The sequence below is a fragment of the Trichechus manatus genome, unplaced genomic scaffold, assembly GCF_000243295.1.
Source record: "Trichechus manatus latirostris isolate Lorelei unplaced genomic scaffold, TriManLat1.0 scaffold00024, whole genome shotgun sequence".
Classification (NCBI taxonomy): domain Eukaryota; kingdom Metazoa; phylum Chordata; class Mammalia; order Sirenia; family Trichechidae; genus Trichechus; species Trichechus manatus.
The window spans coordinates 19,666,963-19,693,538 of record NW_004443960.1 but is presented as its reverse complement, the minus strand read 5'-3'; the positions used below and the strand labels follow the sequence as shown (position 1 = coordinate 19,693,538).

The 26,576-nt window shown below is 36.2% G+C and overlaps 1 protein-coding gene across 1 annotated transcript in view; it reads right to left on the bottom strand.

Annotated features, from left to right (window-relative positions):
- Nucleotides 1–26,576, bottom strand: part of LOC101344529 (ATP-binding cassette sub-family A member 3-like) — a 233,463-nt gene that overhangs the window by 14,289 nt on the left and 192,598 nt on the right. The window contains exons 23-25 of the mRNA XM_004373452.2: nt 20,093–20,280; nt 16,506–16,634; nt 16,056–16,250 (exon numbers count right to left, since the gene is read on the bottom strand). Coding sequence (XP_004373509.1) covers nt 16,056–16,250; nt 16,506–16,634; nt 20,093–20,280 — 512 coding nt within the window. The remainder of the gene's footprint in view (nt 1–16,055; nt 16,251–16,505; nt 16,635–20,092; nt 20,281–26,576) is intronic.

Here is a 26,576-nt window from a genome sequence, read left to right as displayed (position 1 = left end):
AGGGTCAGTGAAAAAGAGGAAGACCCTCAATGAGATGGACTGACACAGTGGCTGCAACAATGGGCTCAAGCATAACAATGATTATGAGGATGCGCACGACCAGGCAGTATCTTGTTTTGTTGTACATAGGGTCACTATGAGTTGGAACCAACTCAATAGCACCCAACAACAACAACAAGAAAGAAAGATAATGATTAATTTTTGACTTTGATAAATAAGGTCACCATAATTTCCAGGGTAAACACTAGAAGACAGAAATAGTATGTCAAAATTTCAAAAGTAAAGCAAAAATAATTTAATAATTAAAAATGCTCAATGAGCCCAAAATAAGGCAAGGAAAACGGAGAGAAACAAAAATGTGGGAAAAATAAATAGTAAGTAAAATTGACAGATTTAAATCCAATTACATGAGTAATTATTTCAAGTGTAAACAAACTCTATGTTGTAGTTAAAGGACAAAGATTGACAGTCTTGGAAAAAAAAGACATTAACAAAAGAAAGAATAAACTGTATTCTCTTTACAATAGACGTGTAAAAAACATAAAGAAGTTTGAAAGTAAATGGTGAGAGACAGGCTGCGCAAGATGGTGAGGAAACAGTTGCATACGTTTATCCTCCTGCAACTAACCCACTGAACAACGAATAAAAACAGGCGTAGATTGAAACCTCAGAGATCTGGATGGCAGTTGAAGTGTTTGAGAACTGAGGTAAGGCAGGAAACTGGGAAGAGGAAAATCAGGGTTGGCAGGGAAGCTGTGTGTTTCTGGATGCTGGCAGCCAGAGGACATGGCTCACTGTGACCATTTTGGGAAGGGGACAGCAACACCCTGAACAAAGAACACAAGACAGGAGCTAAACTGAGGAAAATATAGTGTGATTAAGGTGGCACAGATTGGCTAGGGGAAGTGACAAGTCACACACCTGAGAAGGAACACAGGGAAGCCAAAACACTGCGAGTAAGTGCTATTGAATCTCACTGAGACCAGAGGCTGACAGGCACCAGGACCTAGGGCAGCAGAAGAGCCATGGGATCCATCCATCATTCAGGGCGAGAAAAATACATCAAACAGGCAACATGGCAGGAAACAACTGGCCCCCTACCCACAACTAGGCACAGCAGGAGAGCCTTCTTAGGGTGGCCAGTGAGGGAAGGACATAAAGTTTTTCCCAACCTTGCCTTGGAAAAGACAAGTACCACCACTTCTACCCGTGTCTAGCGGAAAAGTCCTGCACATGCACAATTAATCACAGAGGGAAAGCCATACCCTAATCCTACAAAAGGAAGTGAAGAAATCCAACCCCAGGAGTGCAGCTATCTGGGAAGGACTTCAGCCAAATGCACAGAAGACAGAAGGACCCTCACACCTGTAAAGTCAGCCACTTTAGAGAAAACGAGCCAGAGTAAGCATTCAGAGACTTAAAACTTTCCGAAACACCTAAAACCTGTGGAGACAGACTAAAAGCCGTTCCTGTTGAGTCAATTCCAACTCACAGTGAGCTTTTAGGACAGAGTAGAACTGTCCCATAGGGTTTCCAAGGCTAGACTGACAAAAGAAAAAAATCAGCAGAGGCAATAGCCAAATTAAGAAATGAAACTGGAGACATTACAACAGACCCAACTAAGATAAAGAGGATCATAACAGAATACCATGAAAAACTGTACAAGTTTGAAAACCTAGATGAAATGGACAGAGTCCAAGAAACACAATACCTACCTAAACCAACTCAAAAAGTGGTAGAAAATCTAAACAGATCCATCACAAAAGAAGAGATTGAAGATGTCATCAAAAAAATGCCAACAAAAAAACGTCCAGGACCAGATGACCTCGCTGGGGAATTTTACTGAACATTCAGAGAAGAGCTCACACCAATTCTACTCAATCTCTTCAAAAACACAGAAGAGGAAGAAATACTACTTAACTCATTCTACGAAGCCAGCGTAAGACACCACAAAAAAGAAAATTATAGACCAATATCCCTTATGAATATAGATGCAAAAATTTTCGACAAAATTATAGTCAACAGAATTCAACAACACATCAAAAAAGTCATACACACAATCAAGTGGGATTCACACTAGGAATGCAAGGGTGATTCAACGTTAGAAAGTCAATCAATGTAATTCACTGCATAAAAAAAAACAAAGGAAAAGAACCACATGATAATATCGATTGATGCAGAAAAGGCATTTGATAAAATCTAACACCCTTTCCTGATAAAACACCCAGCAAAATAGGAATAGAAGAGAAATTTCTCAACATAATTAATGGCATATATGCAAAACCAACAGTCAACATTATTCTCAATGGAGAAAGGCTGACAGCCTTCCCCTTAAGAACAGGATCGAGAAAAGGATGCCCACTATCACCACTCTTATTCAGTATTTTACTGGAATTGCTATTCAGAGCAGTAAGACAAGAAAGAGAAATAAAAGGTAACCAAATCAGAAAGTAAGAAGTAAAACTATCTCTATTTGCAGATGACATGATCCTATACATAGAAAACCCTAAAGATTCTACAAGAAAACTGCTGGATCTAATAGAAGAATTCAGTTACACTGCAGGGTACAAGCTTAACACACAAATATCAGTTGGGTTCCTTTACACTAACAGGGAGTATTCTCAAAAGGAAATGAAGAAAACAATACAATTTACAATAGCTACAAAAACGATAAAATACCTAGAATACCCAGGATAACCTAACCAGGGGCATAAGAGACTTACACGAAGAAAATTACAAAACACTACTACAAGAGATATACATAAACGGAAGGACATTCGATGCTCATGGATTGGAAAACTTAATATAGTGAAAATATCAATTCTACCTAAAGTGATCTACAGATACAATGCAATCCTGGTACAAATTCCAACGAAATTCTGTACAGAAATGATAAAACTAATGAACAATTTTATATGGAAAGGCAAGGGGCCCTGAATAGCACTACTGAACAAGAAGAACAAAGTAGGAGGCCTCACCCTCCCTGATACCAAAACACACTATACAGGCACTGTAATAAAAACAGCCTTGTATTAGTTCAATGATAGGCACATAGACCATCGGAACAAAATGGAGAACCAGAAATAAATCCATCCACTTATGGACAACTGATTTTCACAAGGGGTCAAAATCCATTCAGTGGGGAAAAAAGCCTCTTATGTAACATGGATGGATCTGGAGGACATAATGCTAAGTGAAATAAGTCAACCACATAGCGACAAATATTGTATGATTCCACTTTTATAAGAAGACAAGAATGGATGCATATATACAGACAGCAACATTCACTGGTGGTTACAAGGGGTGGGTGGGGTTGGGGAAGGGGAATTCACTCTCTAGACTGTAGATACTTGTTATTTTTGGTGATAGAAAAAGTAGCACAGAATGTGGGTTAATAAGCACAACCTGACCAAAGTAAATGATCCCACCAAGAAGTGCACAAGAGAGAAGGATGTTTGTGTAATGAGTATCACATGTATAATTTGGCAACACCACCAACAATAACCAATGATGACCTTTATTTTCTTCTTTATACCTCTTGTGTTATTTCATAATCATGAAGAAAGTTATTTTAGAAGGAGAAAAAAGGAGAACATGTTATGTGGCTAGGACTGTTCATTGGTATGTAGACACATGTAGGTATATAGGCATACATGTGTATGGGTAGGTACAGGGGAGTACATATGAGTGCACAGACAGAAGTACACCTACTCCTTACTTATTGACTATCTTGTTATCCAACATTTCGAATTTACAACAAGAGTAAAAACATCTACTATCCGACTATTTTGCGCATTAATGACGTATGTGTGGCAGTAACGAATGCTGAGGTGCAAGGTGAGACTAACACTGGCCATGATGGTTAAGGTTATGTGTTACCTTGGCTGGGCCATGATTCTCAGTGGTTTGACAGTTATGTAATGATGTAATTTGGCAGTTATGTAATGATGTGGTCATCCTCCATTTTCACATAATGTTGATTTTCACATTAGGATCTGGTCTTTCGAAGCTAACTATGTCAATAAGTGAGTCGTGAGTGTATTTATATGTACATGTAGGTACAGATATGTGTGTGCGATATATATTCATAGAGGACACATTTACAGATACTTCTCAGCCATAATCACACACTCTGTGAGAATGGTTTTTCTGGGTTTAAAGTTGTCGGTCCTTAGTCTCATGGAACAACTCAGTTACCTGGCACCATGAAGTTCATGCTCTGCATCTTCGTGAGGTACGTAGCATCTAGGGTTTTAAAAGCTTGTAAACAGCCATCTAAGATACAACTCTTGGTCTCTATTCATTAGGAGCAAAAGAGAAAGAAGGAAACCAAAGTTTCAGAGAAGAAACTAGTCTACAGGGCTTATAGCCCACATAAGCCACAGCCTCATCTATCCTGAGACCAAAAGAACTAGACGGTGCTCACTACCACTACCGACTGCTCTGATCAAAGCCAAAATAGACGGACCTGGATAGAATGGGGGAAAAACGCAGAACAGAACTCAAGTTCTTAAAAAAATCCAGACTTACTGGACCAGATGAGACTGGAGGACTCCCTGAGACTATCAACTTGAGATATTCTTTTTTTTTTTTTTTAACTTATTATTTTTATTGTGCTTTAGGTGAAAGTTTACAGCTCAAGTTAATTTCTCATTCAAAAATTTATATAGATACTGCTCTGTGACATTGGTTGCAATCCCCACAATGTGATAGCACGCTCCCACTTTCCACCCCGGGTTCCTTGAGTCCATTTGTCCAAGTTACCTTCCCTTCCTGCCTTCTCATCTTGCTTTTGGACAGGAGTTGCCCATATATGTCACAGGTATAGTCTTAAAATACAGTCTTAAAAGAATATAGTCTTAAAATATATAAAGTAAAAAAAAAGAAGAAGAAAAAATAAAAAAAAAGCAAGTGGAGATTCAAGGAGAAACAGATAAATCCAGAACCAGAGCAACTAATTTTAACGTACTTCTCTCTCAGTGTTACAGAACAAGGAGACTAAAAATCAGTAACACTAGAATATTTGAATAAAATGTTAAATTTGTATTTTATTTTCCAGACTGCTGGAGTCGAAAAGCCTCTTTAAAAGAGTTAAGTAGGTTTGGATGTTTTTACTTTGGGGCTTCCTTTGTTTGAAATTTGTATCCTCTTTTGACCTCCTAGGTATCCACAGCATCTCTGCTTTTACATTTGCTTGCTTGCTTGCTTGAAAGTTTTAGTTCACATATTAAACAGACCCTTTTGAATGAATACGTTGGAATGTTTAGGTGTTTTGTAAAACCTGTTTGTATATAATCTCAAAAATATATGAAAAATGTTTTGCTTTGTTTCTCTCTGCCTTTTATCTCTTATAAAACTTCTAGGCTTGCTTTTGTTCAGGAAAGTACCTCCTAGTTTTGCTGGGAGACATGTTTTCATCCTTGGATCTTTTCAAAACCAAATAAACTTTATAGGATTAACCTTGTGAGAATATTTTTTTAAACAAAAACAATTAACAGGCTTCATCTAAAGAATGAACAAAACACTGTACCTAACAAGTGAGAAACAATACTAATTTCATACACATGAGAAATATTTACTTAGAATTCACATACATTGGACTTAAAGTAAAGCTCAACAGATTTCAAAGATATAAAAAAGTATATAAATAAACAATTATAAAAGATATCATTGGAATGATAATACAAACCTTCCTAAATGTGAAAAGAAAGTAAAAAGGGAATAAACATCTGTCATATCAATAAATAATGGAGCTTTGGTGGCACAGTGGTTAAAGCACTCAGCTGCTAACTGAAAGGTTGGCAGTTGGAACCCACCAGCTGCTCCTTGGGAGAAGGATGTGTCAGTCTACTTACATAAATATTACAGCCTTGAAAACCTTGGGGGCAGTTCTACTCTGCCCTATGGGGTCGCTATAGCATTGCTACGAGTCAGAATCGACTCGACGCAACAGGTTTGGTGTTTTTAGTTTTACATCAATAAATATGAACAGGCTTAAATCAAGTATTACAAAAAGATTTTCACGCTGCAATCTCAAATAAAACTCAAATCCATGCTAAACTCCGGACAACCATTAAAAACAATGATTCAGAAATATTGAAAACAAAGTGCAAAGGAAAAGAAAGCAGGTGCTTCAGTCTAAATATAAGACAAGGTGGAATTCGAGTTTCAAAGAACTGAAAGCGACAAAAAGGGTAGTGATACTAAAAGCTAACATTTATAATGAAGATAGAAAAGTTATGAATATTTTTCACCAAGTGAAACAGAAGCAACTTCCCTAAGGCAGAAATTACAGGAGAGATAGGATAAAAACATATAATAGATGAAAAGTTTAATTATCTTCTTTTAGTCCAAGATAGATCAAGTCAATAGAAAATAAATATGGACACTGAAAACAAACAATATAGTTAATATGGTAAACATGATTTATATCTATCAAATTGTGCAGCCCTCCAAAAGAATGCATTCATGAAAATAACCATTTATTTTAAAATGCTATACATTAAAAAAAGCAACATTTTCAAAATACAGGAATAATACTCTCTTAATTGTGTGCATGAGGAACCTGTACACATATCAAGAGGGAGTTGTTCGAACAGAACAAGGGGATACTCTGTGGTTTAAAGTCAGGAAAGGTATATGTCAGGATTGTATCCTTTCACCATACTTATTCAATCGGTATGCTGAGCAAATAATCCCAGAAGCTGAACTATATGAAGAAAAACATGGCATCAGGATTGAAGGAAGACTTGTTAACAACCTGCAATATGCAGATGACACAATCTTGCTTGCTGAAAGTGAAGAGAACTTGAAGCACTTATTAATGAAGATTAAAGACTACAACCTCCAGTAAGGATTACACCTCAACATAAAGAAAACACAAATCCTCACAACTGGATTAATAAGCAACATCTTGATAAATGGAGAAAAGACTGAAGTTGTCAAGGATTTCATTTTACTTGGATACACAATCAACACTCATGGAAGCAACAGTGAAGAAATAAAAAGATGCATTGCATTGGGCAAATCTGCTGCAAAAGACCTCTTGAAAGTGTTGAAAAGCAAAGATGTCACCTTGAAGACTAAGGTGCACCTGACCCAAGCCATGGTGTTTTCAGTTGCCTCCTATGCACGTGAAAGCTGGACAATGAATAAGGAAGATCAAAGAACTGATGCTTTTGAATTGCGGTGTTGGCGAAGAATATTGAATATACCGTGGACTGCCAAAAGAATGAACAAATCTCTCTTGGAAGAAGTATAACCAGAATGCTCCTTAGAAGCAAGAATGGTGAGACTACATCTCACATACTTTGGACAAGTTATCAGGAGGGACACAGTGGCTGCAATGATTGTGAGGACAACACAAGCCTGAACAGTGTTTCGTTCTGTTGTACATACGGTTGCTATGAGTCAGAACTGACTTGATGGCACCTAACAACAACAACAACAAGAAATAATACATATCAATTTTCTAAGTGTAATCAAACAAAACAAAAAGTTGATAACAAAATCAGAATATAAAAAGACACCTTCATTTTTAAATAAAAATTCATCTTTAACTAACTCTTGTTTTCAATAGAGAATTACACAAATTTCTATAAAATAATACTGAAAAAACCATGTAAGAGCCTATGGGATCAAGAACCAGATCTAGGCAAGACAGTAGCATAAACAGGTGAATGCTCCCACACTCCCACAACAATTACAGAAAGTAAAATAAGCAATTTGGTGGAACTTACAGACTCAGAACTCTGGAAACCAGTCAAAGAGGTACAGAATTCAACCAAAAGCTGAACAAAGAAAAAGCTGACAAGGTAGAAAATTTTTCTCTCTATAGTTTAAGCCCCTCCTTCTCACAGATACTGCAGCAGTGGAGGCCCCAGATGCACTTGGCTGTGAGCTGTGACCTGCGACATGAGAATTGTACTCCCCTTTGGTCTGAAGTGTAGGGAATAGACTTAGCTTTTGCTGATGAGCTGCTGTAACGGAGTCTTCAAATCTGTCTGGGGACAACCAGAAAAACTGAAGACACCAGGATACTCATGGGAAGGCCAGACCCGTGCTTCTGGCAGGAATGGAAACAAACAAACAAGCATACAATTCCCCTAGGCACCATGAATCAATTGGAAACAATTTATCTCAACAGATGCAAACAATAGGCTTCCAAGCGCTGAAATCTGAAAAATGCTTGTATTGGGAGGAGAGAGTTTAATGCAGAAGCTACAACTTAAAAAACAAAAAGGTGTACTAAAAAGTTGTAAAGAACTGCCTCTCCACCAAACCATGTACTTCCTGCAAAAGAGCTCCTAGAACTATTTTGAAGGTCTAGAAGCAGACTGGACATTTAAATCAACCAGGGAAGTGCTTAAGAAAGAGATTAGCTGCTGACCTTTCCTAGGTGTACCACATGTATCAACCTGTTAACATCTCCCATTCCTCATCCCTGCCATGGAAGTGGGGACAGTGGCCTGTGTTCCCAGAACAGCTAGCTGGCTGGTGCCAGGATGGGAAATGGGGACCTTCTCCTCAAATGTTTGGGGGTTTCACAGTGTGCAGATAAGACTTGGCTCAGGGGCGCTCTGAAAGGTTCAAACAAGAGTGGAGGTTTTGGGCTTTTCTAAGTGCTGTGTCATTGCTGGTAGACTCAAACGGCCTGAGAACCTCTAGTAGAATAAGCCAGACCACTTACTGGTCAAAGATAACAGAACTGAAACTCACACTATATAAAAAGTAGCCTGGAAAGGGTACTAAACATACAGTAGACTACAGTCTAAATCAAGTAATAATAGTAATTCCCGAGGAGTGGAAAAATCAGATAATTTCTGTAGCCTGCTGTGTGTTTTTTTTTTTTTTTTTTTTTTAACTCCTCCCTGAAGTACAAGACAAGACGATCTCCTGTGAAACATTAGGGGGACAAGAACTTTGGCTCAGAGTCCTTGATATTGACACACATCCTGTAAAGCAGTCCTTTCTACAATAGTTAGAGGAGGTTACTGAGCAGATGGCTACTACAGTCTTTAACAATTAGGGAGGAAAAATACATACAAAAATTTATAATCCACAGGGAAGGAGAAGATATTGAACTCCAAGGTTATCACAGTATAGTATTCAAATGTCCCAGGTTCAACAAAAAAATTGCATGGCTTACAAAGAAGCAGGAAAGGATTGCCCAAGTGAAAGAACAATAACAAGAGACAGATATCAGCCCTATTAAAGCCTGAATGATGGGTAAAATACAAGTTTTTCAAACAACACAAAGAATTTAGAGAACACACAGACAACAAACTAAAGGAAATCAGGAAACAAAATGAGAATCTCAATAAGAAGACAGAAAATATAAAAAAGAACCAAAAAAAAAAAAAAAATACTGGAGCTGAACCTGAGACCAGAAGAACTAGATGGTGCCCGGCTACCACCAATGAACTTCCTGACAGGGAAGACAACAGAGGGTCCCTGATGGAGCAGTAGAAGGATAGGGTGAAGAACTCAACTTCTAGTAAGAAGACCAGACTTAATGGTCTGACTGAGACTGGAGGCGCCCTGGAGCGCATGGCCCCTGGACTCTCTATCAGCCCAGAACTAAAACAACTTCCGAGGTCAACTCTTCAGACAGGGATTGGACTGGACTGTGGGACATAAAGTGATACTCGTGAAGAGTGTGCCTCTTAGTCAAGTAGATACAAGAGACCAAAGGGGCAGCTTCTGTCCAGAGGTGAGATGGGAAGGCAGAGAGAGTTAGATGGTCATGGGGAATCAGGGGCGGAAAGGAGGAGTGTGCTATTGCAGAATGGGGTGGGCAATTAGGGTCTCATAACAATGTATGTAAAAAAAATTTTGTATGGGAGACTAACTTGAAATGTAAACTTCATTTAATTACAACAAAAACAAATTTTAAAAAATTGGAGCTGAAGAATAAAATAACTGAAACGAAAAATACCATGGAGTGATTCAACAACAGATTTGGGCTTGCAGAAGAAATAATAAATGAACTAGGGGACAAGATAGTTGAAATTATTGAGTCTCCAGAGAAATAGGGAGAAAAGATTAAAGAAAAATGAGTAATGCCAAATGGAAATACGAGACACCTTCAAGTGAACCAATACATGTATCCTGAGATTCCAGGAAGAAGAAGAGAAAAAGAAAAAGACCAAAAGAATGTTTGAAGAAATAAGGGCAGAAAACTTTCAAGACTTGGTTAAGGAGTTGAATCTGCAAATTCAGGATGCTCAACACACTCCAAATAGAATAAACTCAAAGAGATACACACAAAGACAAGCTGTAATCAAACTCACGAAAACAAGGATAAGGAGAGAATCCTGAAACCAGCAAGAGAGAAACTCAGTATAACATATAAGGGATCCTCAAAAATATTAAGTGCTGATTTCTCATCAGAAACTTTGGAGTCCAGAAGGCAATGGAATGCTACATATAAAGTGTTGAAAGAAAAGAACTGTCAACCGAGAATTCTCTATCTGGCAAAACTGTCCTTTAAAAACTAGAGTAAAATCAAGATATTTCCTCACAAACAAAAGCTGAGGGAATTCATTACTAGACTTATCTTTCATTTTGATGTACATGGGGTCGCCATGAGTTGGAACTAACTCAACAGCACCTAACAACAAAAACAGACTTGTCTTGAAAGAAATACTAAAGAGAATTCTTCAGATGGAAAGAAAAAGACACTAGACAGTTACTCAAAGCTGGACGTGGGGGAAAAAAGAAATCTCAAGTTGTCGCAGCGGTGGCGAATGTCGGGACGGCGGAGACAGTAACCAAACACAACTCTTACAGAGAAGTGGGGTCAGGAGGGTCACTCTGAGGAGTCGACCCCGGCTTCAGTCCCAGGAGTTTATTTATAGTCAATACAGCAAGCAGCGAAGCAAATAACAGAACAATGGGCTTTGGGTGAGTAACAATAAGTTTCGGGCAAGGGAGAAGGAATTCAGGTAAACAAGCCAATCAGTAACAGGACAATAGGTTTGGGAAAACAAGTCGTGACAAGTCTCAACATGTTGGGAACAAGTCTCAACATGCTGTGCAGCACAGAGGCCTGTGGGAGCTGCAGCTGTCAATAGTGCCGCCATGTTTAAATGGCATATATCCCCACATCAAGTAAAGGTAATGGCATGGGCAAATAAATGGCCAGTTTTATGATAATTTTGGTTGGAAAATTTAATAGTTATGTTCTACAAGCTTTACAATAGCAAATGCATAAGAAAAGTATCAACTCATCTTAATGGGCATATGATGTAATTGGTGCCAACAGCAACAGAGACAGGGAGGAGCAAAATAGGAATAAAATTTTTGTATGTTATTGTTGTATGTTACTTGTTGGTATCAACTATGCTCTTGTAAATGTAAGGTGTTAAACGTAACTTTTATGGTAACCACAGAGAAAATGTCTAAAAAATGTACACAGAAGGTAAGAAGGAAATCAAAAGTTTCAATAAAAAGGCAACAAAACACAAATAATGATAAAATTGCATGAAATGAGGGACAAAAAAATATAGATACACAAAAAAATTAGCAAAACGACAGTGGTAAGCCCCTTGTTAACAATAATTACCTTAAATGTAAATGGATTAAATGCTCCAAGAAAAAGGCAGAGAGTGACATAATGGATAAAAAAACAAAACTATGATCTATCCATATGCTGTCTACAAGAGATGCATCTTAGGCCCAAGGACACAAGCAGACTGAAAGTGAAAGGACAGAAAAGAATAATCCATGCAAATAATAACCAGAAAAGAACAGGTATGACCATATCGATATTAGACAAAATAGATTTTAACTCAAAATCTATTATAAGAGATGAAGAAGGATATTATATGATGACAAAAGGGTCAGTTCATCAAGAAGATATAAAAATTATTCATATATATGCACCTAACATCAGATCAAGGAGCTCTGGTGGCGCAGTGATTAAAATGCTTGGCTGCTAACTGAAAGATCGATAGTTTGAATCTACCAGTAGTTCTGCAGCAGAAAGATGTGGCAGTCTGCTTTTGTAAAGATTTACAGCCTTGGAAACCCTAAGGGGAAGTTTTACTCTGTCTTATAGGGTTGCTATGAGTTGGAATTGACTTGAGGGCAGTGGGTTTTTGTTTTAACATCACAACTCTCAAAATATATGAAACAAACACTGACAGAACTGAAGGGAGTAAAATCCAGCTCTACAATAATAGTTGGGAACTTCAATAGCCACTTTTATCATTGGACAGATTATCTAGAAAGAAGAGTAGTAAAGAAATAGAAGATTTGAACAACACTATAAGCCAATTAGATGTAACACATATGTATATAAAGAATACTCCATCCAACAACAGAAAAATAGACATTCTTCTCCAGTGCACACTGGTCATTCTCCAGGATAGACCATATGCTAAGTCACAAAAGAATTCTCAATAAATTTAAAAATATTGAAATTATACCAAGTATCTTCTCCGACCACAAGGGAATGATACTAGAAAATTAATAACAGAAGGAAAACTGAAACACACATAAATACATGGAAATTAAATAATACACTATTAAACAACCAATGGGTCAACGAAGAATCAAGAGAGAAATCAAAAAAAGAAAAAAACGAAAATGAAAACACAACATACCAAAAACTATAGGATGCAGCAAAGGCAGTATCAGAGGGAAATTTTTAACAATAAACACCTACATTTAAAAAGAAGATTCCAAAGCGATAGCCTAACTCTATAATTTGAGAACTGATTATTTCTACCTATATACCAACTACTAAAAATGACCTCAGAAGAAATAGAAAACTACAGCAGTCACAATTTCCATAGAAGAAATAGAGAAACAAAGATTTAATCCAAAATAAAATAAAATAATAAAATTAAATAAGGCCCTGATACCAGATGGTTTTACAGGGGGTATTCTATTGACTTTTTAAAGAGCAGAATACAACAGTGGTGTTTAAATGTTCAGATTATAGAAAAATTAAGAAAACTTTTCACAGAAAATTTAAGAAAACTGAATAACAAACAAAAATTCCAATCTTACTTCTCCATATTGATGTATAATTCTTAAAAAATGATTAGAAATCTAACATCCTACTAATAGAATAATATCTTATGAACAACTGGAATTCATTCCAGGATCCAAGGATGGATTAACATTAGAAAATTTATATGAATTTTTCCTATTAATAGATCTAAGGAAAAAATACTATATGACCTTCTCTATAGAAGGTGAAAAAGCATTCAACAAAATTTAGTATCTATTCTTAAAAACACTCAAAAATGAAAATACATGGCTAATTTCTTGACATGATTCATCTACTAAGAAATATATCTTGGACATATATAATGTCCTAGATTGAACGTAAACAATTCTCATAGGCTCTAAACCATAATTAGACAAGGCAACTCCTTGACTGTAGTGGGACAACACAGAAGGAATCACTCCATGACTATGTCTGAAACAAGACAGAGACAAAGATATTCTGCAATTACAACAATAACTAAACTACTTTCTCTTTGATTAACGTCAGTGACTACTGCTTTCACTTTTCCAATAACATCTTTAGCTTTGCTTTAATCTTCCTGCCTCATAGGTAAAAATGCCAATAATCACCAAATTTCCCCTACTTCCTAAAATAGCCTTCAATCCAGAATGGGTCTCTACTTCTAATACCCAGCACTAGTCCAAATGCTGTAATAAGCTCCTTGCAATTTTCTTTTACCTAGATTCTAAGTTGTTCCTCTGGTGTGCATTCTCCTATGCTGCAGCAACCTAAAAAAACGTAAATTTGTTTGACCAGAAGTGTGTTTTTAACAGTATTTGGCTAGTGGGCTTTACAATAACTTAGAATCAAGTGGCCATAAGAGAGAAGATGGTTATATTTACTTATGTAAAAGTTTCTTCAGGGTAAAAATAATATGAGCGAAGCCAAGAGACAAACATAAAAAATATTTGCAACTCACATCACAGAAATTAATAACATATGAAAAATTCCCTAATAAAGAAAAACATCAACAATTAAAAATCATGTAAAAGATAGGAATAGACTATTCACAGGAAGGCAAGTATGAGTGGCTCTTGAACATATAAAGTTATGCAATATCACTCATAATAACAGAATAATTAATTAAAACTATTCTGACAGACCATTTTTTAAAAAACATACCAGACTGGCAATAATCCAAGAGACTGATCACACACTCTTGTTGTGATCAGTATAGGGGAACAGGAAATCTTGTACATTGCTAGTGTAGTGCAAATTTATACAACCACATATGGAAAACAATTTTGCAAGGTCCAGAAGACTGTGTATAGTATGCTTCCTTTTGCATAATATGGGGAAAATATATTTATACTTGATTGTATATACATAAAAAATGTAGATTGATCATAGTGGTTACATTTTTGTGTGGGCTTGGGAAGGAATGAAGCAAAGGTGGGTAGAAGAGGGAATGAGACTTGCTACTTGTGTACCTTTTTATATTGTTTTGACTTACGATCCATGTGAATGTATTCCCTCTTTCCTCTGCTCCTGTTCTATATATTTAAAACTTCTTTTACTGCCTCTTTCAACTTATATAAATATGATCAAGTTTATCAAAATTACAACTCTTGCATTGTCATTTCCTCAGACTCTGAGTATAACCCACCCCGCTTGATTCACGGCTACATTTCTTTAAAGTTTGATCCGTACTCATTGTTTCCCATTCTCATTTGTCTATTTGTTATCCCTCGGTATACAGGCTTCAGTGATGTTCAGTGAATACTGCTCAAACTGATATTGCCTGATACCTCTTTTTAATTTCCTTCTTGAAACATTTTCATCTCATTCCTCATATAGTGTGATACAACTGTACCCAGGTTTTCCTCCTAACTCTTCTACTCAACCTTCCCATTTTTCTCCAGTTATTCTTCCTCTCCATGTATTAGAAATGTCGATAATCCTCAGGATTCAGTCGATATCTTTCTTCTCTTATTATACACACTCTTGATAGGTTACCTCATCTACTTCCGCAGTTTGAATTTCACCTGTGCTTTGATGAGTTCCAAATTCATTTATATCAGTTCTCTATCATACATAACATCTATCTATCAGGTGTTCTCCCATTTGGATATGTCACAGACACCATAAGCTCAATATATCCTCCTCCAAATATGCATCCCCCTGTATTTACTATCTTGGTGAATGGAACTTTCATCCACTGACTAGCTCAAGATAGAAACCTGGGCGATAACTTGTTAGCTGTCATTGAGTCAGCTCTGACTCATGGCAACTTTGTCTAACAGAACCAAACGTTGTTCAGTCCTGTACCATCTTCATGATCACTGGTATGTTTGAGTCCACTCTTGTGACTATTGTGTCAATTCATCTCATTGAGGTTTTCCCTCATTTTTGTTGACCCTCTACCTGACCAAACGTGACTTCTTTACAGGAGATATCTTAGGCTCCTTTTCATCCATTATAAGCCACATCCAAATGGAGCACTACTTCCTGTCAATTCTACTATCTTATTATCTTTCATGACTGCTTCTAATTGCTGCTTTATTTCAACCCTTATGTCATTCCCCTGGTGGCACAATGGTTAACAGCTCACTTGCTAACCAAAATGTTGGCAGTTCAAATCCACCAGCTGCTCCCTGAAAACCCTATGGAGCAATTCTACTCTGTCCTATAGGGTTGCTATGAGTCCGAATTCACTCAATGGCAACAGGTATGCCATGCCAGGTTAAATACAGTAACTGCTCTCCTATTTCCAGTTTGACCCCTTTGCAGATACTCATACTTTGCTTCAGCCAGAAAAAAATATTTGTCTTTCCCTAAACTCAGTATCTTATCAGGCCTATCACTGTCCCTTGAGTCTGTTACTTTTAAGAATATATATATATATATATATTTGTTAGATGTTGTTGAGTCAGTTCTGACTCATAGTGACCCTATGTACTACAGAATGAAATGCTGCTTGGTCCTGCACCATCCTCACAATTGTTGCTATAGACTTCACGTCCATGTCTTCACCCATTTCCCTGGTTAACTGCCTCCCTCAGGGTACCAAGTCAGTGAACAGGATCAGAAATACCTGTCTGGCATTTCCCGTGATGTTAATGCCATCAATTAACGCAACTCCAGAGGTTATGGACTCTTCTCCAATCAACATTTTGAAGATAGTAGTTTTTCCAGCTCCATTTAATCCAAGTAATCCAAAGCACTCGAACTTTTCGACTACAAGGGAAATATTTCTCACAGCCTTTATGACCGGACACTTAAAATAAATCTGAGAAAAAAACAACACACAATGTACTGAAGCACTGGTTATGGATCAACCACAAACATAACCTCAGACCCTTATGGACCACTGCCTGGGGACAGTTTCACAAGAGGTCTTCCCCCTTCAGATCTCTATTTCATTGGGAGAATATATATGTACATATATATCCCATAAAAGTGCAATTAGTAATCTCACTAATAAGTTCTTAACAGGGAAGGTGGGCTAAAGCTCTGAGCAATGTTCGTCATTAAATAACTTTACCTTTGTAAGTTTTTTAAGAATCAGTGCAGTATTCTGCAACTTAGGCTGAGATAGTGCCAGAACTTTCTTCCTTTCATTTCTTATATCTTCATCCTCAGATTCCTCGATTACTCGGCCAGACACTACAGCCTGTATTTTTAAGACAAGGGTCATAGAAGTGGATACTCCTTAGATATTGGATATCTCGTTTAGACTTAGTGGCTTAAGGAAAACTGACTTGAAGGGGTAATCTCAAAGATGACAGAGAAAGTTTGAGTAATGTCTAAGAGACTTTCTAACAATTGCCTCAACTCTCATGCACAAATATATATATTTTTTACGCTTTATTCACTCATGCTAATCACTAAATCACAAGAACACTGCCTGTAAATTACACTGTCGTAATATTACACTGTTAGACTTATTCTTGACTTTCTTAGTTTTGGAAACTAGTCACAAAACAAACTAGTTATGAGTAAGCAGACTGTTCTTGCCAATAAAATGGATACTTCATGGAAAAAAGAAGCTACATTGATACTATGAATTATAATTTTGTGTTATGGATACAACTAAAGTACATTCAAGAAATCATAAGATCCAAGAGGAAAGAAGAATGAACTCTTTTTTGAGGGAGGGTCTTTCCATGGGTGAAATATGAGCTTAGTTTTAAAGAATAAGCAAGAATTTATTGAGAGAATGAAGGTAGGGAAGAGATGGAAAAAAGTCTGCCAGCAGTGGGAGCTCAGTGAAAGATATGGAGGAATAAAACAATATCGCATGTTTTATTTTCTTCTTGAGTTTTGGTAGCTTGCATCCTTCTAGGAATTGTTTCATTTCATCTAAGGTGTCAATTTACAAGAACAGTGGATTGTAATCTCTGTGGGATATGTAGTGAAATCTCTTTTATTGTGCTTTTTAAGGAAAAGTCTACAGTTCAAGTTAGTTTCTCATATAAAAATTTATAACCACACCGTTATATGACCCTAGCTGCTCTCGCTATAATGTGACAGCACACTCCTCCTTTCCACCCCGGATTCTCCTGTGTCCATTCAACCAGCTCCTGTCCCTTTCTGCCTTCTCATCTCGCCTCAGGACAGGAGTTGCCCATTTAGTCTCATGTATCTACTTGAACTAAGAGGCACACTCTTCACGAGTATCATTTTATGTCTTATAGTCCAGTCTAACCTTAGCCTGAAGAGTTGGCTTTGGGAATGGTTTTAGTTCTGGGTTAACAGAGTCCAGGAGCCATGTCTTCTGGGGTTCTTCCAGTCTTAGTCAGACCATTAAGTCTGGTCTTTTTACTAGAATTTGAGTTCTGCACCCCACTTTTCTCCTGCTCCATCAGGGACTCTCTCTTGTGTTCTGTTAGGGTAGTCATTGGTAGTAGTCGGACACCATCTAGTTCTTCTGGTCTCAGGCTGATGGAAGTCTCTGGTTTATGTGGCCCTTTCTGTCTCTTGGGCTAGTATTTTCCTCGTGTCTTTGGTGTTCTTCATTCTCCTTTGCACCAGGTGGGTTGGGACCAATTGATGGATCTTAGATGGCTGCTCGCTAGCTTTTAAGACCCCAGATGCCACTCACCAAAGTGGGGAAATACCCTCTTTTTATCTTGATTGGTAATTTGTGTCTTCTCTCTTTATCTCCTGGCCACTCTGGCTAGTCATCTTTCAAAGAATACAGGTAGTCCTTGACTTATAATGGGGTTCTGTTCCAGTGTTGGTTCTGATGTAAGTTGAATACCTCATTTTTTGTTTTCATTGTCTTTTATTATCAGTATCTTTTTATAAATCATAACAAGGAACATCTGTGAGTGAACATCTGAGAATGATAACATCAGCTAATTACACACTGCAATGCTGTATGCAGTACATATTACTAACGATAAGACTTAAAAAAAAAAAGATGGTTGTTAATTATGGCTCCTCTTAACTGGAATACAACGTAAGTCAGGAGTCAGGGACTACCTGTAGTAACTTTCAAAGGATAAACTTTTGGGTGCATTCACTGATTTTTCTCTATTGCTTTTCTGTTTGAAATTGACTTCTGTTCTTTTTTTTACTTCTGCTTGCTCTGAGTGTATTTTGCTCTTATTGAGGTGAAAGCTTCAATTATTGACTTGAAACCTTTATTTCTAACATAAGAATTTAATGCTATAACTTTCCCTCAAAGCACTGCTTTAGATACAATCTACAAATTATTAATATATTGTGCTTTTTTATTCAAGATATTTTCTAATTTCCCTTGCAATTCCTTTTATAAAGAAGTGTGCCACTTCATTTCCCAGTGTTTAGAGATTTTCCTGTTATATTTGTTATTTTTCTAATATAATTTCATAATAATCACAAGACATAGTGTATTATTTCAATTCTCTTCTATAACTGTGGATGGGCAAATGCTGTTTTGGAGAGAGGCCTCTATATTTTCTTCATCTGAGGAGAGACTGCCAACTCTTAATAGAAAGGAGTTGCCTACTTCCATAGACTCAAAGGGTTCAAAGGAATTTGGGCAATTAAAATTTTGGGTCCTCAACTCAGATGTCCTCATCCCACGTATCAGAGTCCCACAGCCGACCTGCCTTGGTTGAGAGTTTGTCCTTTGTTGGAGCTCCTCTAATCTGAAAATTAGGCTCCGACTCTAGTCTTCTTTTTCTGCCATCCCACTGCAGGAAATGAGATACTCATTGTATGCTACCAAAGAGGCCCTTTCACTTTCACTCTTGACTTTCAATCTCCTAATCACTCTCAGCTTTTTACTATCTTTTTACAAAACTTAGCAATAGCCAATAACTCCATTGCCTTTATAGTTAGTTGCTAGTTCTTCCATATGTCTTAAATACTTGATATATTGCATCAGTTAGTACATTGTCTTCTACTAGTATACATCCCAATTCACCACTGGTGAAAATTTTAACAAGTGGATCACCACCTTGTGCCAGAAGGTATCTTGCCCCCCTTACCACCAGTAATGATGCCCAATGAGCCAGCTGGGCAGTGAATGATCTAGCTTCCAAACCCTGTCTTATTATATCTGCTGTTTTAGACTTCTCTGATACCAACATTTTCAGGTGGAGTTCCCTGAGAAGCAGATTCAGGGATACAATTTAGAGTGTAAGATGTTTATTAAGGGATGGCCTCAGGACCAACACCTGTGGAAAGGAGAGGAAGGAAGTAGTAACAGGCAGAGGGAGAAGTCAAGCTGTGATGGGGGTCAAATGACAGCCTCAACCAACTCCTTGGGAAGCTCTGCAGTTGTTGGGATGGGATTGAGATGACTAAGCCTTTTACTCCTGCATTAATGAGTCATTTAGATGTGGGCTGCTCTGTTAAGGGATGTGACCTTGGGAGAGGAGGCTCTCTGTAGCTGAGGCAATCCATGAATAGAAGGAAAGCTAAAGGCTTTCTGAAGATAGCACTACCAGAAGCTGAGAACAAGTCCTACATTGAAGGGGGTTCTGGATAGTGTACTACAGTGTACACTACAGGGGGCATCCAATACGTCTATTTTCTGAGATGTATAAGTAATAGAGGTTGGCATATGTAAATTCATACCTTCTGTCCTAATACTGAGCTTCCTTTGGGTTGCATCTAAAGTCCACGTTAGTTACTCACCTTGTTGGATTTCTTGAATATCTTGGAGACATTAGGAATAATTTTATTAAAGATAAGGACTTTCAGTTTCCAGAATGAAGAGTCCAGAAATAAAATCAAGAGGAGATAAAATAAGCCCATGGCAGCCAATGTAATCAAAAATTTTGCAATCCCATCTTCTTCAAAAGTATAGATACTGTTCTTACTAACTGAGGATAATAAAAGAGATAGCCTTGCTTTAAAAACTGATGCAATGTCTAACACTAAATATGAAGAAATACAAGTTCAAAATGGAACTTAAGATTTAGATAATTATAGAATATGGAAAATTAACAATTATGTTGATATCTTACTTTTTCTTATTTGACCTTCCCTGATGTTTACAGTTATTCTAAAGGTTATTCTGTCACTGATTTTCCCTCTAGTTTTTGCCAGTTATTGATAAAATAAAACCTTCCCATATATTCAACGAATTTCAAAGGCTGAGAACTTTTGAATAGAATGTGTAGTATTCAAATAAAGCCTAGAAAATAAAAGCATTTGTGGTATATCTAGCCATTATTGTAGGGATGCAAAATATCTTTACAGTCCTGAAGTGAAATAAAATCTTTTGTTCCATATTTAGGAAGTGTTCTAATATGGAAATACTCATAAGGAAAAGAACGTGTCTAATATGTAAACAGGCAATAGCTGATAGTTTCTGACCCTACTACAGAGAAATTTAGCCAATATAAACAGCTGAATTTCTAATAATAGGAAGTGTCTCTGAGATGTGAAAATGATACAAAAATCCTAAGAATTATATTTTCTGAATGATTTGTGCCAGTGTATAGAAATGCAACTCATTTATTTGGTTTATTGTGGTAAAATACACATAACATAAAATTTACCATTTAAATCATTTTAAAGAGTACAATTCAGTGGCTTTAGTACATTCATAATGTTGTGCAACCATTACCACTGCCTAGATCCAGAACATTTTCATTACCCCAAAAAGAAAACCCGTACCAACTTAGCAATCACTCCCATTGCTCCTTCCCTCCCAGGAAGGCACTAATCTACCTTCCATTACTATGGATTTGTCTATTCTGGATAGTTCATAAATAAAACCATACACAATAAATCTGGCTTCTTTCACTTAGCATGTTTTCAAGGTTCAAACATGTTGCAGTATGTATCAGTACTTTCTTTTTGTGGCTGGATAATATTCCATTGTATAGATTATACCACATTTTGTTTATCCTTTCATCAACTGATGGACATTTATTTCCATATTTTGGCCATTGTAAGCAGTGCTGCTATGAACATTTCTGTACAAGTTTTTTTTTGGAACACCTGTTTTCAATTTTTTGGGGGGTATATACTTAGGAGTGGAATTGCTGGGTCATATGGTAATTCTATATTTAACTTACTGAGGAACAACCAATCTGTTTTCCATGGTGGCTGCATCATTGAACACTCCCAGCAGGAATGTATGAGCGTTCCAATTCATCCAAATCTTCCCCAAACTTATTTTTTTCCTCTTCCTTTATAACCATCCTAGTGAGCATTGAGTGATATTGTGGTTTTAATTTGCATTTCCCTAATGACTAATAATGTTGAGCATCTTTTCGTGTGCATGTTGGCCATTTTTACATCTTTGGAGAAATGTCTAGTCTTTTGCTCATCTTTAAATTGTTTTTGTTTTTTGCCTTTTTGTTGAGTTGTAAGAGTTGTTTATATATTCTAGAATTCAGGCCCTTACCAGAGATACGATTTGCAAATTTTTTCTTCCATTCTGTGGGTTGTCTGTTCACTCTCGTTAGTGTTATTTGATACCCAAAGATTTTCATTTTGATCAAGTTCAATATATCTATATTTTCTCTCACTACTTACGCTTTTTGTGTCATATCTGGGAAATCATTGACAAATTCAAGGTCATGAAGATTTACCCCTAGGCTTCCTTCTAAAAGTTTTACAGTTTTACTGCTTATATTTAGGTCTTTGATCCATTGACTTTAACTTTTCTATATAGTGTGAGGTAGGGGTCCAACTTCATTTTTTTTGCATGTGACTATCCAGTTGTCCCTCCATCATTTGCTGAAGAGACTATTCTTTCCCATCAATGGTCTTGGTACTCTGGTTGACTAACACAGATATAAGTTTTGTTTTGTTTTTCCTGAACCCTTTATTCTGTATTATTGGTCTCTATTTTATCTTTACAGTCAATACCATACTGTTTTGATTACACTGTAGCTTTGTTGAAAGTTTTGAAAAGGGAAGCTTGAGTCCTCCAAATTTGTCCTTTTTCAAAAATTGTTTTGGCTATTGGAGGCCCCTTATAAATACATGTGAATTTTAGGATCAGCTTTTCTATTTCTTTAAAAACATCGAGTTTGATATGGATTGCAGCGCACCTGTAGATCACTTTGCAGAGTACTGCCATGTGAACAATATTAAATCTTCCAAAGCATGAACATGCGATGTCTTTCCATTTACTTAGGTCTTTTTTAATATCTTTCAGCAATGTTTTGCCACTTTGCAGTGTACAAAACGTGCACTTTCTTGGTAAATTTATTTCTAAGTATTTTATTATTTTTGATGCTTTTGTAAATTGAATTTTTCCTTTTCTTTTCAGATTGTTCATTGCTGACATATAGAAATACAACTGATCTTTATATGTTGATCTTGTATACTGAAACTTTCCTTATTAGCGCCAAGAGCTTTTTCTGTGGATTTTTCAGGACCTTCTATATATAAAATCATGTCATCTCTGCATAGAGATAGTTTTACTTCTTCCTCTGTAAATTGGGTATCTTTTCTTTTTCTCGGTTAAATTTCTCTGGCTAGATCTTCCAGTACAATGTTGAACAGCAGCAGTGAAAGGGAAATTCTTGTCTTTTTCCTGATTTTAGAAAATATTTCTTTCCCCATTGAATATGGTGTTAGCTGTGGGTTTTTCGTAAGTACCCCTTACTCTGTTGAGGAATTTCCCTTTTATTTCTGGTTTGTTGAGTGCTTTAATCATGAAATGTTGATGGATTTTGCAAAGAATTTTTCTGCAACAGTAGAGATTATCACTTTTTCCTCTTTTATCCTAATAATGTAGTATACTACAGTGATTCCCATATATTGGATCACCCTTACATTTCTGGGGTAAATCCTACATTGTTATAGTGTATAATTCTTCTACGCTGCTAGATTTGGTTTGCTAATATTTTATGGAGGATATCTGCATCTATATTCATAAGGAATATTGGTCTGTGGGTTTCTTGTCATGTCTTTCTCTGACTTTGGTATCAGGTAAGTTGGCCTTATAAAAAGAGTTAGAATGTGTTCCCTTTTCAATTTCTTTGAAACTTATGAAATGATCAGTGCTAATTCTACCAAACATTTTCTTTCAATGTTTGGTAGAATTTGCCAGTGAAGCTATCTGGGCCTGAATTTTTCTTTGTAGGAGGTTTTTATTATTGATGCAATCTCTTTGTTATAGGTCTATTCAAATTTTTTATTTCTTCTTCAGTCAGCTTCAGTAGTCTGTGTGTTTCTAGGATTTTCTCCATTTTGTCTAGATTATCTAATTTATCAGTGTACAATTGTTCCTACTATTCTTTTTTATTTCTGTAAGGTTAGTATTGATGTTCACACTTCATTTCTGATTTTAGAAATTTGCATCTTCCCTTTTTTCTTAGTCAGTCTAGATAAAGATTTGTCAGTTTTGTTGATCTTCTTAAGTAACCAACTTTTAGTTTTGTTAATTCTCTATTATTTTTCTAGTCTCTATTTCAGAATAGAAAAATGGCTCTTTCAGAGCTGTTTATCTCAGGTCTAATATTTATTATTTCTTTCCTTCTGTTAGTTTGTTCTTCATTTTCTAGTTCCTTAAGGTGTAAAGTTAGGTTATTGATTCAAGATTTTTCTTCTTTCTCAGTGTAGTCATTTGCACCTATAAATTTCCCTCTGAGCACTGCTTTCACTGCAGTCCATAAGTTTTAGTATATTTTGTTTCATTTTCATTCATCTCAAAATGTTTTCTAATTTACTTTGTGATTTATTTTTTGACCCATTGGTTTTTTTTTTTTTTAAATTAGCACTTATGTGACTTTCCCAGTTTTCCTTCTATTATTACTTTCATTCACCTGCTTCATTTCCACTGTTGTTGGAGAGCATACCTTGTATTATTTCAGTCCTTTTGAGTTTATTTATACTTGTTGTATGGCTTAAAATATGGTCTATCCTGTAGAATGTTCCATGTGCACTTGAGTAAAATGTGTGAGTGGAGTGCTCTGTGTATGCCTGTTAGGTTTCATTAGTCTACAATATTACTCCAATCCTCTGTTTCCTTATTGCTCTTTGATATAGTTGTTCTACTCATTATTGAAAGTAGGTACTGAAATCTCAAACTTTACTGTTAAGCCATCTATTCATCCTGTCAATGTTTGCTTCATATATTTTGGGGCTCTGTTGTTAGAAGCATGTATGTTTACAACTGTGGCTCCTTGATGGATTGACTCTTTTATCATTATGTCCTTCTTTATTTCTTGTAATAAATTCTGACTTATTTAAGTCTATATTGTCTGATATTAGCATAGCCTAGGTCTCTTGTGGTTACTATCTGCATGAAGTATCTTTCTCCATTCTTTACCTTTCAATCTATTTGTGTCTTTGGATGTAAAATGCGTCTCTTATAAACAGCATATAGTTAGATCATTTTTAAAAACTCATTTCGCCAATCCTTGCCTTTTGATTGGGGAGCACTGCATTTACATTTAATGTAATTACTGATATAGAAGGACTTATTTCTGCTATTTTGCTATTTGTTTTCCATATGTCATATCTTTTTTATTTTTTAATTCTTCCATTACTGCCTTCTTTTGATTTTTTCTATTGTACTCTTTTTATTCTCCTCTCATTTCCTTTTACGTATACTTTAAAGTTATTTTCTTAGGAAAATACCGAGGAGATTATAATTGATATTCTAAATATATAATAATCTTGTTCAAATTGATACCAACTTAGCTTCAATAATATACAAAAATTCCCTCCTTTTCTTGTTATTGCCACAAATTCCATCTTTATACTTTTCATGTTCATTAACTTTGCTTCATAATTATTATTTTATGTATTTGTCTTTTAAATCATATAGGAAAAATAAGAGAAGTTCCAAATCAAAAATATAATAATACTAGCTTGTATATTTGTTGTTACTTTAATCAATGTTCTTTATTTCTTCATATAGCTTTGAGTTATTGTCTAGTGTCCTTTCATTTCAGTCTGAAGGACTCCATTCAGCATTTCCTGTAAGTTAAGTATACTAGTGATGAACTTCCTTAGTTTTTGTTTATTTGGAAATGTTTTAATTTCTCCTTCAATTTTGAAGGATAGTTTTACCAGGTACAGAATTATTGGTTGACTGTGTTTTTCTTTTCAATTACTCAATCAATCCTGTTGCCACTGAGTTGATTCTGACTCATAGGGACCCTAAAGAACAGAGTAGAATTGTGCCAAAGGGTTTCCAAGGAGCGGCGGTGGATTCAAACTGCCGATCTTTTCGTTAGCAGCCAAGCTCTTAAGCACTGTGCCACCACGCACTTGTAGTACTTTAAATATGTCATCCCACTGACTTCTGGCCTCATGATTTCTGATGAGACGCTGTTAATATTATTGAAGGTTCCTTGTATGTGATGAGTAACTTCTCTCGTTTCTTTTCAAGAGTCTCTTTTTGTCTTTGGCTTTTGACAGTTTGATTATAACTTGTCTGGGTGTGGATCTCCTTGAGTTTATCCTACTTGTTGTTTGTTGAGGTTGTTGGATGTCTATATTCATGTTTTTCAAAAAAATTGGAGTGTTTCTGGCCATTATTTCTTTCAATATCCTTTTTGTCTCTTTCTTCTCCTTGTGGGATTCCCATATGTGTATGCTGATACACTTGATGGTGTCCCCCAGGTCTCTTATGCTCTGTTCATTTTTCTTTCTCCTTCTCAGGCTGGATAATTTAAATTGTCCTATATTCATCTTCACTGATTTCTTTCTTCTACCTGCTCAAATATGCTGCTGAACCCCTGTAGTAAATTTTTCATTTTATCTATTGGACTTTTCAGCTCCAGAATTTCTATTTAGTTTCTTCTTAAAATTTCTCTTTGTTGATAGTCCGTATTTGTTGAAACATTGTTTTCATGGTATCCTTTTATTTATCAATGGTTTTAGTTTTTTGAGCATACTTAAGACAACTATTTAAAGTCTTTGTCTAGCAAGCCCAATGTGTGGACTTCCTTGGTTTGTTTTCTGTTTCCTGTGAAGGGTCATATTTTCTTGTCTGTCTCATTATTATTTTTTGGTTGAAAACTGAACTTTTTGAATATTATAATGCTGTAACTCTGGAAATCATATTCTCCTCCTTCCCCTAGATTTTGTTGTAGGCTGTAATTGTTTAATGAATTTTCGAATTAGTTTTTGTAGACTGTATTCTTTGTCATGTGTGATCACTGAAGTTTCTGTTCTTTCAGCTTTCGTCAGCTAGTGATTT